At 28.6% G+C, this 18,211-nt stretch overlaps 1 protein-coding gene and 3 non-coding genes across 4 annotated transcripts; 3 read left to right on the top strand and 1 right to left on the bottom strand.

The window, feature by feature from the left end:
* Positions 1 to 214: 214 nt before the first annotated feature.
* Phum_PHUM433250 (ccaat/enhancer binding protein beta, putative) lies at positions 215 to 2,580 on the top strand (the record flags this gene model as incomplete). Its single annotated transcript, XM_002429397.1, has 3 exons — positions 215 to 271; positions 1,559 to 1,709; positions 2,207 to 2,580. The coding sequence occupies 3 exons, from the start codon at positions 215 to 217 to the stop codon at positions 2,578 to 2,580; spliced, it is 582 nt and encodes a 193-aa protein (XP_002429442.1).
* Positions 2,581 to 6,831: 4,251 nt separating this feature from the next.
* Positions 6,832 to 6,904, top strand: Phum_PHUM433240. The gene has a single exon. It is a non-coding gene; the product is annotated as a tRNA-Val (tRNA).
* A 3,194-nt stretch (positions 6,905 to 10,098) lies between these two features.
* On the top strand, positions 10,099 to 10,170 carry Phum_PHUM433230. Its single transcript has one exon. It is a non-coding gene; the product is annotated as a tRNA-Ala (tRNA).
* Positions 10,171 to 14,509: 4,339 nt separating this feature from the next.
* On the bottom strand, positions 14,510 to 14,581 carry Phum_PHUM433220. The gene has a single exon. It is a non-coding gene; the product is annotated as a tRNA-Pro (tRNA).
* Positions 14,582 to 18,211: the final 3,630 nt, after the last annotated feature.

Below are 18,211 nucleotides of genomic sequence, written 5' to 3'. Positions count from 1 at the left end.
TTGTCCCGCTTTGGGTACAACCAAACAAACCGGGGATTTGAAAAAAAAAAAAAAAAAAAAAAAGGATGTCAATGAATTTTCCGGGACGTAAAAATTTTCGAAAAAAAAAAAAAAAAATCTCAAAGTATAATATGTCACGAATGAATGAATGAATGAATGAATGAATTAAACATAACGAAGATGTAACCACTCGGGGGCAATGATGATGACGACGATGACGATGACGATTTTCGTGGCAATAACGTTGCGTAACGTGGCACAAGAAGACGCGGTAAAACCGACGTATTAATTTTTAAAAAAAAGTGACACGGATTCGAGTAAAATGGCAAAGAGAAAAAAAAAAAAAAAAAAAAAAGGGCTTAGATCGAGAAACATACGACGAATCATTACGCGTAGTGGGACTTGGTCAAGGTCGCCATTTTTTATTATACCGGAAGTAATTGCAATTTAACAGCTTCATATATATATATATATTTATAATTCGCGTTCCATTTTATTATTATTATTATTTTTTTATCTTTCTTCTTCTTTATTTTATTTTAAAAACATGATTCATTATAATTTTTTTTTTTTTTTTAACGTTTAGAGAAACTTTAAAATGTTTTTTTTTTTTTTTCTCGGTCGGATTTACTACCTGAAATATAATATGCGTACACGCACGATTTTCTTTTTTTTAATTTCGTTTCGTTTGTGAAAGCTAAAGAAATTTTTATTTTATTTTTAATTTTTTTTAATTTTATGCCGCCAAAAATAAAATAACCGGATTTGCGAGTTTTAATATATATCGTTTCAAATTATTTTACGCTTCGATAATCTCGTGTGCGCCAACGAATTTAAAAAAAAAAATTTTTTTCGAAAAACAAAAACAAACCCAAAAGCAAAAAAAAAAAAAAAAAAACCCTTGGCATTGGTTTTGTAGTAATAAAATATTTCAGGGACAACAAAAATAATAATAATAATAATAATTTCTAGAAAAATCCTTTCCCGAATACAAAAAAAAAAAAACCTCCGATCTCGAAATAATAATAATAATTTAATTACACGAAAACGATTCGCAATCGATATAATATATATATCGAAATCGAACGAATTCGATTTCAACGGAAAAAAAAAAAAAATTTCGTTTGTTTTAATAAATAATCTACATACAACAGGAAACTTTTACGTCACGTCCTTTAAACGCGCAACCGAGTATCAAGTCTACCTGGACCAAAAAAAAAAAAAAAAAAAAAAGAAAACAAACAAACAGTCTTCGTATTTCCATCCTTTTCCCCCCTTTCCCCCCTTTTTGCCCCCCCCCCGCCGATTTGCGATTGTTTTTAATTCATTAACGACAAACGCATGCGCGTTTGGAAAATTTCGTTTATTTATTTATTTATTTATTTTTCTCTCTCTCTCTTTCTGTTTGATTTCCGTTTCCTTTTTTTTTTCTTTTCTACTCCCTCTCCCTCTCTCTCTCTCTCTCCTCTCCCACCTCACCTCCCCCTCCCTCTTACCCCATTTCCTCCGCGATCGAATTTTATTCTTATTTCGATTTAGTCAAAAGTTTTTATTACAGGACTTTAGAAGAAACTGCAGCACGACGGCGGTCTCGGTACCCTATTCGGGAACTTTCTCGCCAACCGGCGGGAGTTACATATCAAATGGTGCGGGTTCATCCTTTACTAATCTCACACCGTCAACGATACAGGGAAACCAGCATCATTTAGGTAAGTGTGCTTACACATACACACGCGCTTACAACAACCAACTTGGAAATTTTCCTTTTTGTTTTCTCTTTTATTATTATTATCATTATTATTATTTTTATATGTTTACACGTTGATAAATTTATATTCAGAAAGGGAAAGTGTACCCGACGAGTGAGTGAGTGAGTGAGGCCCGTCGTCACGGACGCTTTCATTTTATTACATGTGTCGCTAATTTGAATGTTTAATAAACATAGCCTAGTTTTATATTTCGAGAAATGCTAACAGCTTTTACTTTTAATATTATTATTATTATCATTATCATTATTACCTCCTTTTTCTTTGTGAGATTTCTAGTCCGAATTATAAATTTTTTTATTTTTAATATGTACGAGTTTTATGTGAATTGTGTCGTCACGTGACGTCTATACAATCAATCACGGTTTATATGACCCTGCATTTAAAAAGGTTTCACCATGTTTTCCCTTTTTTTTTTTTTTTTGTTTGAATCGTTTCAGGAATCAAAAATTTGGCAGCCAAGACTGCAATGTTAAATCATCACCATAACAATAACAACAATAATAATAATAATAACAATAGAAAAAATCACAAATCCGTTGACAAAGCGAGCGACGAGTATAGGAGACGAAGGGAAAGGAATAACATAGCGGTGAGAAAGAGTCGAGAAAAGGCCAAGTTGAGATCTAGGGAAACGGAAGAAAAGGTCAAGTTACTCGTGAAGGAAAATGAAAGGCTTCAAAAAAGGATAGAGTTGCTGATAGAGGAATTGAACGTTTTGAGGAGTCTTTTCACGAACGTCGGAGTCCTTCCGGAACAATTGCACAGAGAGCTGAACAAACATTCGGACATGTTTCAACAACAGCACATGTAAGGGAAAAAACCTATATTTTCTTTTTTTTTTTTTTTGCACGAACAAGAACCCCCGCCCCCGCACCCCGCACCCGAAGAAAAAAAAAACGCGCGAAAGAACCCTCGTTTAAAATTTCGAATTTGACAACAGCAAAAAAAAAAAAAAAACTCAAAGAGAAAACATATCAAGAAGGGTCAAACCGACCGACCGACCGACAAAAAAAAACAAATCTTTTAATCGTAGCAAACGGGTTAGAAAGTGTAAATTTAATAATAATAATAATAATAATAATAAACGCCGCCCACGTTTAAAAAAAAAAAAAATTTTACCATCGTCATCATCATTATTATTATTATTATTATTATTTTATTTTTTACGTGTTACGAGACACTTAACGCAAACAAACAAACGCAAAACGTCTCACATCACTTAACCGTAGCAAAATAAAATTAATTTAATTTTTTCTCTTTCTAAGGTGGAGTTGATGATACAAGTCGAGAGAGAGAGAGAGAGAGAAAAGTAAAAAAAAAAAAAAAAAAAAAAAGGAAAACAGCAAAAAACGGAAGAAAAAAACATTTTCCACCCCGCCCCGCCCCCCACATCCCCCACGTACCCCCCATCATTTGATACTCAGTTTCGTTACATACAAAGAAACAAAAACAAATTAAACAGTTAAGTTAACGTACATTATATGTAAAACATATTTAAAAAAAAAAAAAAAAAAGAAATGATAATGATAATGATGATAATAATAATACAATTTCTTTTTTTTTTTTTTTTTTTTTTTTTTTTGTAACCACCGTCAAAAAGGGAAGAAAATTTAAATTTAAAAAAAAAAAAACCGCGAAAATGAATCGAAAAAAAAAAATTTTTTTTTTTAAAATTATTTTCGGGGCCCGCCAAAAAAAAAACATAAATTAAATAATCGGGAAATTTATTTATGTAAATAATTAATTAATTAATAAGTACTGCTTTCACGATCGCCTTGATTATTTAAAATAAAAAAAAAAAGAAAAATTTCAGGTTTAAGGTTGATTAAAAAAAAAAAAAAAAAAAAAAAAAACGTTAAAAGAGTGAAAGTTCGAACGAAATTTTTTTGTAAACGGGTTCGACCCGATATAAAATTAATTAATATAATGGTAGTTAGTAGTAGTTGTCAAATATCATCGATTTCGATTTTCAGGTACGAACCTAGTACCTTCTTCTGAGAAAAAAACGATATATCGAAATCGAAATCGAATTAAGATTTAACGTTTAATCATATAACGTTGGTGTTGGGTCAATTTTTTAATTACAATCGTCAATTATAAAAGTTCGCGTTTTCGCGTAAAATCTCGCACGAACACCACACAGACACACGCTTCTAACGCGCATGCGCGCGCGAATAAATTTTTCTTCCCTTTTTGTCGTTATAAAATATATAAAATTAAAAAAAAAAAAAAAAAAGTTACCATTTTGCTAAAAAAAAAAATTTAATTTAATATTAATATATATATATATTTTTACCAATTTTTTTTTAACGGTTTTTTCTATCAATTGTGAAGACGACGAATTCTAATAAGAATTATTTTTGTATGAATCTATTCGTTAATAATAAGCCCATTATATATATATAAAAAAAAATCGTAAAAAACGATCTCCGTGTACATAAATAAATAATTAAATAAATAATTAAATAATAATTAATAATTAATTAATAAGATTTTTCCCTGTTTTTTTTTTGTAATGTTTAAGTTGAATACCCCTTTTTTTTTTTTTAATTCGAGTAATATATTTATAATATATATATATATATTTTTTTTAAAAATTTAATTTAAATGTTAATAATGATAATAATAATAATAATGATTGAAACACTTTGTAATACTTTTTTTTTACGACGCGTTTTATAATTGAAAAAAAACGAAATTTTATGCCGAGACCTGTCGGCCATTTTAAATAATTATTATAACGTTTATGAATAAAAAAAAAAAAAGACTACGAAAGTAATAATTAAGTGCCTTTTTTTTTTTTTTTACCGTAATCATTTATCAAACGTTTTTAATTATCTTATTAAAACAAAATGTCTTTCAAAAAAATAAAAAAAAAAAACACAAAAATTTCACAAAAAAAAAAAAAAAAAAAAAATGAGACGGGACAAACCGAAAAACAATTATTCACGAACGACATCTTGTCGAGTACTGACTCCTGATTGGCCAACCTTTCGAGAAACAGACAGAAAAAAAAAAACTACTTTGCACTATTTCGACGTTCCGGAATAAAATTTGAATTTTCCCCTTACCCCTCTCCCTTCCCCTCATCCTCCCCTTCATCCTACTCATCATTCTATCTCTCTCTTGCACTCGTAATTTCGTTTCCCGACGACGACGACGGCGGCGGGTACGCGGATAAAAACGACCGTTTTTTTTTTTTTTTTTTTTTTATTTAAAATATTTATTATTTCCCCCCGCGCTCGTTTGTTTCTGTTTGTTTGTTCGTTTGTTTGTTTGTTTTAAATAAGCAAAAAAACCTAAACAAAAATCGTAATTAACGATACGTCACACATCTATATAAATTCGATAACGGCAAAAAAAAAATGAAAATAAATTTAAATTAGGTTTTATCTTTCATCGCATAATCTTTCATTACAATAATAATAATAATAATAATAATAATAATAATAATAATAATAATAATTATTATTATTATTATTATTATTATTATTATTATTACAATCCGACATGTCGTTAGAGTTAAAATTCGTTATCGCAAATTAACAAATCGTAATTTTCTTAACAAACGTTTAAAACTTACCGTTCTATTATTATTATTATTATTATCATCATCTCCACAAAAATTCTCTTGAATATTCGTCCGCCATTTTAATGACGTCATTTCTTTATCTCACTTTTGATCTACTCCCTGTTCGTTCGTTCGTCCGTCGTCTAGGTCCTAAAAATAAACAACGGTAAGGGTAACTTATGAAAACAAAAACAGGTTGGCCAACTTTTGAATAATTAAAAATTAATCTAACTCATATCATCATCACACATTCGTTAAACATCATACATACATATAGCTCACCATAAAATCATTATTATTATTACAATCATTACCATTAATTCATCATTACTATTATTATTATTATTATTATTATTAATCAAACGATGATTTATCACGTTAATAATAATAATAATAATAATAATAAATAAAAATTTATTAGACAATAATAACCGAGTAAGTCTGAAAGTTTACAACAAAAAAAAAAAAAAAATTTTTTTATTTATCGAATCTAAAATTTAATAAATTATTAATTAATTAATAATTAATTAAAAAGGAAAATAAGTTTATATATATTTACATACTACATAAATAAATAAATAAATAAATATTTTTTTTTTAAATATTAAATTAAATTAAATAATTTATGTTAAAGAGATTTATAATAGAACGATAATAATAATAATAATGATTATATAAAATCAATTATTATTATTATCATTATCACGAAAATTTTTATTTTTTTAATAAAAAAAAAATACATAAATAATACAAAAAAAAATATTAAAAAAAAATTATTATTATTATTGTAAATGACATTTAATTTTTATATCATTATTATTATTATTATTATTTTTTTTTTTTTTGTAAGGTGCGAATGAGGTTTGATTATGTAAAAAAAAAATGTGTGCGAGTGAGTGAGAGAGTTAGTGAGAGTGTGTGAGAGAGAGAGAGAGAGAGAGAGAAAGAAAATTTGTAAAAAAAAAATTTTATTATTTACAGTAGTTAATAATAATAATAATAAATACATAAATAATAATTTTAAATGCATGTTACGAATTATTATTATTATTATTATTACTTTTTCGTCTTCGTCTATTCTTTATTTTTTTTTTTTTGTTTTTGAAAAGATTTTATTATTTGCCTTCTATATTATTATTAATAAATAAATAAATAAATAAAAAATTGTATAAAAAAAATATTTTATGAAAGTTTTTTTTTTTTTTTTTAAATTATGATGATGATGATGATGATAATAAATTTATTTATTTTTTAAATTATTTGTTTTTTTATTATTATTAAAATTTTCCTGATTATTTATTTATTTATCCTTTTTTTTTTTTTTGAAAAATTTCAACGGAAACAAATTTTCCCAAATGAAAATCCCACAGGAATTTAAACCAAAAAAAAAAAAAAATAATAATAATCATTTTTAAATAGATTACGAATAAATAATTTTTTCTGTCGTAAACGCTTTTTAAAATTAATAATATTTCAAAACGAGTACAGTTAGTTTCCGTAGTGTAGTGGTTATCACGTGCGCTTCACACGCGCAAGGTCCTCGGTTCGATCCCGGGCGGGAACAAACTTTTTTTTTTTTAAATCAACGATTTGAAATTTTTTTTTTTTTTTTTAACGAACTCTTTAAAAATTTGTTGATAATGATAATGATAAGGTCACGAATAAATCTTTTCAATGTTTTTCGTCTCTCATCATTTACCACCACTCAATGGCGATATATACATTGTAACGGTCAAACAACTACAACCACCACCACCACCTCGACAAAAAATTAATATTAAAGTAATTATTATTATTATTACTACTCGTTTCTTAACCATAGAGTAATTATTTATTAACCGATCAAAAGCGAAAATTTGACGACTAACAATCGATTTTTTTAATAAAAAAAAAAAAAAACACCCAACAGGTGATACGTCGTAAATAATAATAATAATAATAATAATAATAATAATAAAATTAAAAAAAAAAAAAAAAAGATTCATTATAATTAACGTGGGGCGTGAAGGTTTAATCCCACGTTAAAAATTTCCAACGTATTAAAATCCGTCTTAAAAATTTTGAAGAGGGAGTAGTAACGAAAAATACAAAAAAAAAAAAAAAAAAAATCGGGCAGGTACGAAACAAGGGGTCGACAGATACCGTAAAAAAAAAAAAAAAAAAAAAAAAAAAAAAATTTGAACGTGGAAGTAGATGATTATAAAAAAAAAAATTCTAATTTCACTTTTTCTTTTTCCTGACACGTCGTAAATCCCGTGGATTAATCAATTAAAATAACAAATATTATTATTATTATTATTATTATTATTATTATTGCGTTTGTTTAATCCCTTTCGACGTCAGAAATAATTTTTTTTTACGTCGTCGTCGTTTAAAATACCCGTTTGTTTGTTTGTTTGTTTGTTTGTTTGTAAATTTCCAGCATATCGTACTGGAACTTTAAGATTTCATTTTAGAGCATTTTTAATTCTTATTTTTAACAAACATCTTCGCGAAAATAATAACAAACGACAGATGATGATAACACGATAATGATAATGAAATGTGCGACACTCACAAAAAAATGGTTCGAATAATTATTATTATCGCGTGAGAATCACGTATATTGTTTGTATATACAAGAAAACCTAATTTAAAAAACGAACGGTTCGAATTCCAGATATTTTAACAGACAGATAAATCACGACTCTCTCTCTCTCTCTCTCTCTTTATTATCATTATCATTATTATTATTATTAGAAAGAAAAAACGCGTTAAAAAAAAAAAAAAAAAAACCCAAACAAACGCGAATCGGTTGTTGTTGTTGTTTGATCGTAGGTACGATGAAAAAAAAAATAATAATAATAATGATGATGATGACCGAACGGCGAAAACGTTCGATGATGATCAAAGGTAGTAGTAGTAGTAGTAGTAGCAGAAGAAGAAAAAGAAAAAGATGAATCGAATTTAAGCCCCTCCCCCTTCCCTGCCCCTCCCTCCCCTTCGCTACCCACGCAAATTTAAGGTACGCCAACGCGATTATTATTATTATTATTATTATTATTGTTAAACAGGTTTTTTTTTTTTTAATATTTTTTCTTCGTTAATTTCTTATACGAATGAAAGGTGCAAAATACGTGCCTACTCACTCTCGCACACGCACACGCGCACTCACAAACAATTAACGTGAATAATTTACCTTATATCTCGTGTGCACCTGAAATCTCGCAGGGACGATCATCATCATCATCATCATCATCATCATCATCATCATCGTCATCACCATAGTAATCATCTTAACTGAATTCTTAACCGAAACCTGTAAAAAAAAAAAAAATTTGTTTTGGCGCGTAAATTTAAATTATCGAAAATAATCGATCGATCGATCGGTGGATCGATAAGAAAAAATCAATGAAAACAAAAAAAAAATTTTCACGCATTACGCTATATCCATATATCAATTTCGAACTTTATAATTATTATTATTATTATTCATCATCATCATCATCTGTCAAGGTTTTTTTATCATTATCATTATCATTATTATTATTTAAAAAATTTAAATTTTCGCGCTAATTTAAATCGAAGGACGAAAATTTTCGACAGGTGTCGTACAAATCCTATAACACTAATTAATACGATTTGCTCCGAAAAAAAAAATTCCTCTTATTATTATTATTATTATCGGTAGGTACTTGCTACCTCCTACCACCATTTTTAAAATTGTTACTCATGATAATAATAATAATGATGATGATGATGATGATGATGATAAACGAATACAATTCATTTTTCTTTTTCTTCCTACACATTTTCGGATAATTTTGCTTTCATTCTTCTTATTCTTTCTTCCCGTTTCTCCGTCTTCACCTTTTCCTTTATTATTATTATTATTATTATCATCATCATTATCATTATTATTATTATTATTATTATAAAAAAAAGAATTTTTTTTTCTTTCTCGGCTTTTTGATTTGAAAAAAAATTCTTTTCACATCATCGTCCCACAAAATGACCTCCTCCTCTTTACTTCTTCTTTTTATTCTTTGAGCCCTTTTTTCTCATTCATTAACGGTCGCAATTATTATTATTATTATTATTATTATTATTATTATTATTATTATTATTCGCCCACTTTTACTAAAGGACCGTGACCTTTCTTCCATCTCTTTCGCTTAAAATCTATTTTTTTTTAACTCCTCCGATTAAAAAATCCTTTTTCCATTATAAAAAATTTCTCCGACATTTTTTTTTTATTTATTAATTTAAAAATAAATAAATAAATAATAATAATAATAATAATAATAATAAAATCCTCGTAATTTTTTTTTTCTTTCGTTTATTTATTAAATCTTAAATCTTATCAATTGTATTTATTGATAAGAATAATTTCTATAAATAAATAAATAAATAAAAATCCGTTTGTCAAACGTGGGAGACAGGCGGGAAACGATGATTTCAAAAAAAAAAAATTTACTTCCTTAAAAAAATCTACGATTAATAATAATAATAATAATAATAATAATAATAATAATTTCGTTTAATCCCTCGTGGAAATCCTGGAGAAAAATAATAATAATAATAATAATAATAATAATAATTATAATACGATTAATTTACGGCCGTAAACGAATCGAAAAACTCGTCGAGTAACGACGCGCACGCGCAACTACGTCACACTCAGTTGAAGAAATTTTCAAGCGTCGTTTCTATTAGAATCACCCAACGATAAAACTCACTTAGTTCATATGAAATAATTTAAACGGGATTTTTTTAAGAGGGGGTGTAACTCAGTGGTAGAGTGTCTGCTTCGCATGCTGAAAGTCCGGGGTTCAAATCCCCGCACCTCCAATTTGTGTTTCATTTTTTTTTTTTTATTTTTTTTCCTTAAGATTAATAATAATAATAATTTTTTTCGCGTTTAATCAAATCCTCAGGGACGTATTAAGAACATTATTATTATTATTATTATTATTATTATTATTATTATTATTATTATTTATAAAATAAATCACGTTATAACAATTTAATTAAATCGATTAAAAAAAAAAAAAAAAAAAAAAGCAAACAAACAAACAAAACGGTAAATTATTCCTTTAAAAAATAATAATAATAATAATAATAATAATAATTATTATTATTATTTAATAAACTCGCCATTTTTTTTCTCTCTTTCTTTCATCGAAATGAAACAAATAATTTATTTAAACAATGTAAAAATGTTTTTATATAATAACGTTTAATGAGGAAAACAAAACAAAACATGTAAAATAAACATATTTATGTTTTCCTTTTTTTTTTTAGTTTATATATAAAAACATATTTAAACATCGTTATACGTGAGATTATGATGGAAAAATCAATATTATTATTATTATTATTATTATTATTATTATTATTATTATTATTATTATTATTATTATTATTAATAAATTAATTAACGAAGGATGAGAAAGGGGGGACTGATTGGAAAACACTAATAATATAAGGAAAAAAATACAAAAAGAAACCATCTTGAATCGCTACCGCCGCCGTCGACGACGACGATGACGACGACGACGACGACAACAACAACAACAACAACAACAGTTCATTCACATCAACGTAAAAAAAAAAAAAAAAAAAAAAGAAATGGTTTTTTTTTGCAGACCGACGACAATTGCTGACACTGAAAGATACCCTCCGAAAGGACTTTGACCTGCTGACAATCAAATACCTGATTAATTATTTTTTATATACGCACGTGGTTTTTTGTGTGTGTGTGTGTGTTTGTTTTCATTGTCAAATCGATTAATTCGTAAACATTTGTTTCCGGTTTGTTTTCCATAACTCACACGTAAACTAACAACAACAACAACCTGGAATGATTTCACTATCATGAATGGAAAAGGGGGAATGAAGGGGGAATTTCGAAAAATGTCCCAAACCGAAAAATCTTTTCTTATTATTATTATTATTATTAGTAAATTTTGGCCGAACGAGCGGATGACCCAATTATCACGTTCGTTCAACGCAATGCGTGTGTGTGTGTGTGCCTCGTATCAAACGAGGTCGTTTGTGTATTTATATTCGGGTTACTAGCCTGGATTTTGCTCTTGTTCTTGGGTCAATGACTTGACGACTTTTTGACCCAATATTTCCCAGTTTCGGATTGGTATTCGTATGCGTGGCAAACGAGGTCATTATAATATTTACGTTTTGTTTAATTTTGGTAATAATTAAATTTTGCTACGATTCAGATTTTTTTTTCTCTTCCTATCATCATCATCATCATCATCACGTTTTAAACCCCCTCCCCCGACGGCGACGACGGGTTCGTAATTATGCTTACGTCACTTGCGTGTCATTTCGTTCGATACGTACGAATCCTGAAATTTTTTTTTCGGAATGACTCTCTCATTATGACGTCATAAAAGGATTTCGTCACTTTTTAATTTAAATTTTCCATTACGGCACGCGCATGCGCACACGCCATCCTCGTATAAATCAAATGTCGATTAAAATCAAAAAGGGAATGTTACGTCATTATCACCACCCCCACCAACATCACCCCCGAACTTTATCCTTATCGCCACCCCTATCGTCACCACCGTACCCCTCATCACAACCACCACCACCACCATCACCCCCTACAACATTCAAACGATTCTAAATTTAAAAAAAAAAAAATTTTGGGACGACAAAAAAAAAAAAAAAATTTCCGCTCTCTCTCTCTCTCGTAATAATTTATTTATTTATTTATTTATTTATATTAAAAATCTTTGGCATTCGTACGAGGAGAATACATAAATAAATAAATAAATAAATAATGTTTAATGCGAAACTATGTTTAAATCCGAATAGATTTTATAATAATAATAATAATAATAATAATAATAATAAATCTTAATTAACCGAATGCAACGGGACAATAATTACAATTAATCTTTTCGTTCTTATAATAAATAATAATAATAATAATAATTTATATTGCAAATGCAGCGTTGCCCGATTTCTAACACTCGTCACAATGTAGATGATAATAATGATAAGTTAAAAGGGGGGAAAGAGGGAATTTAAAAAACGAAAAAATCGACGAGATGGGGATGGGGAGGAGGAAGAGGAGGGTAAGGCGGTGTCATTTAATATTATTATTATCATCATCGTTTCATCGGATTCGAAAAAGAAAAATGAGAGAGAGAGAGAGAGAAAAATCGGTTGTTGTTGTTGGTGTTGGTGTTTATATAAGGAAGAGAATCGAGAAACGAATGCGCACTACGCACGTGGACAAGACGAGGCCAAGGTCCCTTATAAATTTCGACCTTCACATGGTTCAACAAACTTTGTAATCTTGTCAAACTCTCTAGAAAGGGCTTTACCCCTCCTCCCATACCTCCCCTTTTCTTCCTCCTTCATCACCACCTCCACCTCCTACTCCTCCTCCTTCCTTCCTTCCTTCCCTCCTCATCATCGGGCTCCCTCTCTCTCCATCCGCCTCCACCTCCTCCTCATCTTCTCTTTCTTCTTCTTCTCTCCTCCTCCTTACCGAATAACGACTCATCCTATCCTCCCCCTTTTCCCGACGAAATCAACGCGTTCATCTTCTTCTTCTTCTCATCGTCTCTCTCTCTCTCTCTCTCTCTCTCCCACTCCTTTAATTTTTGTCTGTTTGTTTGTTTGTTTCCTTCCTTCCTTGTTTTTTTTTTTTTTTTTTTTTTTTATTGTTCGCGTGAAGGATTTCCAGTAGATTTTTATTCTTATCGTCTCCTCCCTTCGTTCAAATCAATTTCAAATCCGACAAACACAAACGCAAACTACTCGAATTCATTCAAAACAAACAAAAAAAAATTTTTTTTTTTTCACTTCGAAGTGGGAGAAGACAAAAAGTTCAATAAGCGATAATAATAATAATAATAATAATAATAATAATGGATTTCGCCACAAAGGGTTAAAACAATAAATGTCGAACGAGGAGTCGTGTAAATAGAAAAATGAAAAATTTCTCATGGCACGAATAAATAAACCCATGAAAATTACGTAATTATTATTATTATTAATATAATTTTATAGTCTATAGATTATGGACTATAAAAAAAAAAAAAATAAGCGCCGTCATTTAATATAATAATTATCAAGTTATGCGCCGATACGACGGCGACGACGACGGCGGCGGTAACGACGACGATGAAATTTTTCGCCGGGCGGAAACGGAAAATAAAAAAATTTATGAGAATTTTTTTAAATTTGACGTGAGTTCGAATCCTGGCATTTTTTTTTTTTTTTTTTTTTTTTTTAATGGGTAAATTCAACGGTCGAATTGCCACTAACGGTTTTTTAAAAATGTTTTCCCCGCGATTTTGGGGCGTCGTCTGCTAGAGAGAGAGAGAGATAGATAGATAGAACAACAAGTTTTTTTTTTTTTAATCGGCTGCTGGGAGGTACCTCCTCGTATTCTCTCCCCGAAAAAAAAAAAAAAAAAAAAAAAAACAAACTTGAATTTTTGGATAAAACCGAAAAACATAATAATAATAATAATAATAATAAAATAAATGTGAACGACCTTATTAAGTGTGTGTGCGTGTGCGTGTGTGCGTATAAAACATCTTTTTTTTTACCCAAAACACAAACATTCGCGTTTAGGCTTTATTATTATTATTATTAATCTTTTTCCTCTTATTATTATTTTTTTTTCAAAATTTTTGTGTTCGTACGTAGCAGACGACAAAATCTTTTTATATTAGGCTTTGTCTTCTTCTTCATTTTTTTTTTTTTTTGCTGTTGATTGGTTCGCCATTAGCTAAACACGTCATCGAGTTAATATTGTCGCGTATCGGACACAAAAAAATAAAAAAAAAAATTTAGGTTAACGAACTGAGATTTTTCTTCTTATTTATTATTATTATTATTATTATTACTATCATCGTCTTAATCGTCGCCATCGTCGTCGTCGTCGTCGTCGTCGCCATCGACGCCATCGTCATCGTCATCATCAACAGCAAACAATCGTCATCTTTTGTTTATTTCCTGTTTTTCTTTTTTTCACGAAATTAATAATAATAATAATAATAATGATAACGATGATGATGATATTACTCTAAAACTAATTTTTTTTTCTGGGGGGAGAGGGGAGCCGTTTATGTGAAAATAATAAAATTATGAAAAAAAAAATAATAATAATAATAAATAAAAAAAAAAGAAAAAAAAAACCCACGGGCTCGTCCGGGATTTGAACCCGGGACCTCTCGCACCCTAAGCGAGAATCATACCCCTAGACCAACGAGCCAACTGACGATCGTACATAATTGAAATCATCTTAAACCAAGGTTAAACAACATAACACACTTCGAGCTTTTTTTTATTGTTTTTGAATGCGTTGGCATCATTTTACACGCGATGCGTACTAATTCGCATTGACGCTTACGAATTTAAAAATAATTTTTTAACAACAAAACGTTATTATTATTATTTTGTTTATAAAAACATTTTTTCCAGTTTTGTCCAGTTTTTTTTTAAAATTTAAATATCATCCTTTTAAATTTATCATCTAACAGGAAAACAATAATAATAATAATAATGATTAAAAAAATTTTGCAATTCGTTTTGCACGTCGACCTTGTCTTGTTATTTTCATGCCTATCGGTGAAATCACAACAAACTGATAGTATTATCATTATCATTATCATTATTATTATTATCATTTACTCCTCCCTTTTTTTTAAATGGCGAGTTCATTAATGACTTTTTCATCCTGTCAATAAAAATTTTTTTTTTTTCTCCAAAAAAAATTTGATTTCCAAATGAAAATTCCACCAAACGTTTCACATAACAAACAAACAAGCAAACAATCGACAAACAAACGCGTTTGTTTTTTTTATTAAAATAGAGCAAACGACCTTGTCAGGGCCATGTGTCCAGCGTACTTTTCTCTCTCTCTCTCTCTCTTTTTCTTTCTCCATGTTGTTAACACTTTGTTATTGTTTTTTTTTTTAAACATTCATTTATTTCGTTTCCAAAAAGAAAATGACGTCATAGGATATCCAATCGTCCATTTTGTCTTCTGCTCTTCCTGGTTCGAATCGATCACAAACAAACATTCTTGTCATAACTGGAGAATTCCATTTTTTTTAAAAATTTATTCCGTTCGAAACTAGACGGATTATTATTATTATTATCATCATCATCATTTCTTTCGACAACTTGTCCAGATGAACAGCATATTTCGACTTCCGTTTTGAAATACGATAAAAACATTTTAATATTCATTTCCAGGTACGAGGTGTTGTTTTAAGGTTCATTTTTTTTTTGGCATACCGTTATATTTTCCACACGTTTCTATGAGGAATTCGATTCTTGTGCGGCGTCGAAAAATTTTTTTTTTTTTTTTTTTTTTCGGAACAAGGTCCGATTTTTTGATACGTACCTGAGAAATCAATTAGCAATAAAGTTTTTTTTTCTTTTTTAATGCCATCAAGGTTTTCAAATCGATTCCAAGGTTTTAATGTTTGTTTGTTGATTCGAACGCACCGATCGCGACAGGTGGTTTTCCAAAAACCAATCAAAATTTCATCCGGAGGGGGTGGAGGAGGTGGTGGTGGTGTGCCTTAAATTTTTCAGGTATCTTCTTTGTCTTTCTTCTAGAAACTTCCATTTTGAATTCGTCCATAAAAATTTTCCGTTATGTGTATCGAAATTTTTTTTTAACCGCCAATTATAACGACTCGTATAAAATTTATTGATAATAATAATAATAATAATAATAATAATAATAATAATATAAAACTACACGATTTGACCTTTCAACTCTGGAGAAAAATTTAAAAAAAAGATTTTTTTTCCTATTACGTTTTTTTACCACGTTTAAAAAAAAGAAGAAAATCAAATCAAAGGAAACCGTGTCAAAGGTAAGAAAAAAAAGGAGAAGGGAGGAGGAGAAAAGGAGGAGGAGAAAAGGAGGAGGGTGGAAGGAGGAGGAGGGAAAAGGGATAAAATTTTCGATCGAAATTTTTTTAAATTCCTGCCACGTTATTATAAACTTAAAAAAAAAAATCTAAATCGAACGATCGTGATAATAATAATGATAATAACGACAAACATTAATATATAGTAGGAATTCGTCTGCTGTCAGATTAAAAAAAAAAAAAAAGTCGTAAAAATAAATAAAAATAAAAATGACGACAGAATCGTAACAACAAAAACAACAACAAAAACAACAACAAGTAAATAGTGGCATTAGAAAAAAAGCGATTAGGAAAAGAAAAAAAAAATGGCGCCAAAACAACTTAAATCTTCTTAAAGTCGCGAGATTCACATCGAGATGACGACGATGTGATAACGTTTTATAATAATAATAATAATAAATTTTTCGTATCGGAAAAAATTTTTTTCCTGGAGAAAATTTAAAATAATAATAATAATAATTACGATGATAATGATAACAACAACGATTTTATCCAATTTAAATAAGAAAATAAGAAAACATTTCAAGGTCACACATTGGGAGACCAACGAAAAAAAAAGCCAGGGAAAATTATTATTATTATTATCATTATTGGAGGGAAATAAAAAAATTTTTTCCAGTGACCCAAATCGAAGGTCTCGGATAAAATTCTCTCTCTCTCTCTCTCTCTCTCTTTCTTTCTCTCTCTCTCAATAAATTTTATTTTTTTCTTTGTTTGTTTTCTGACTACAAAAAATAAAAAAAAAAATGGAGAAGAAGAACAAACGATAAATTTATTTTATTGGTTGTTGTTGCCGTTGTTGTTGTTGTTAATAAATAAAACTCTCACGCGTGTTTGTTGCGGGTCATTCGATTTTTATACAACACGTAAAGGTCCTTTCCCCTCCCCCCCGTGGAAAACGTGAAAGAAAGAAAAGAAAAAAATTTACGGGGTGAAAAGGGGTTAAAAGGTTATCGGAAAATTAACGAAATTTCCTCTCTTCTCCCTTCCCCGATGATGATGATGATAATGATGATAATGATAATAATAATAATAATAATAATAATAATAATAATAATAATAATAATAATAATAAACAATCACGTATTCGTTTTTAATTAAAACTTAACAAAGTAACGATCGAATGAAATTTCCGAAGATTACCAACCCCCGCTCCCCTCCCCCTCCCCGTCCCGATTCCTAAGAAATTAAAAAATCAGGTAATAATAATAATAATAATAATAATAATAATAATAATAATAATAATAATAATAATAATAATAATAATAATAATAATAATAATAATAAAGTTTTATTAATAATAATTTGATGTCGTAGTCATTTGAAGAAGGTGAAAGTCAGTCAGTCAGTCAATCAGTCAATCAGTCAGTCAGTCGTACGGGCGGCGGACTTTGCAAAAAAAAAAAAAAAAAGATGTCAGGTATTTATATATGTATAAATTTAGAAAAAGAATTTAACTGCCCTAAGGAGATGATGATACTTGAAAATTTGTTGTTTTTCGCCCACCCGAGGCCATGATGACTAGTGCCACGTTTAATTTAAATTATATTTGTGTTATAATGCAAAAAATCGCACTTGAATTTTTTTTCTTTTTTCTGTTAAAACTTTCACTTTTTTTTTTCGTATACGTATAATGTTGTGTAAACCCACGACGAATTTTTTCTTTTCTTTTCTATTTACACGTTTATTTATTTATTTTATGAAAAAATCGAAATGATTCGATATATTTTCCTAATTTTTTTTTACCCGAAATTTTTCCGAAAAAAATAAAATAAAAAAATTCTAAAATATCGATAGTGCTATTTATAAATATTATTATTATTATTATTTCGTTTGTTAGAAATGTTTGTACAAACGAAGTGTCGGTACAGGTTTCACTTGATTTAATTAAAAAAAAAAAAAAATTAAAAACCTGTTTTTAAAATGAGTGAAACATTTTTTTTTTTTTTTTTTTT

This window comes from Pediculus humanus, genomic scaffold, assembly GCF_000006295.1.
Source record: "Pediculus humanus corporis 1103172108202 genomic scaffold, whole genome shotgun sequence".
In the NCBI taxonomy this organism is placed as follows: Eukaryota; Metazoa; Arthropoda; class Insecta; order Psocodea; family Pediculidae; genus Pediculus; species Pediculus humanus.
This window is presented reverse-complemented; position numbering and strand designations above follow the sequence as displayed.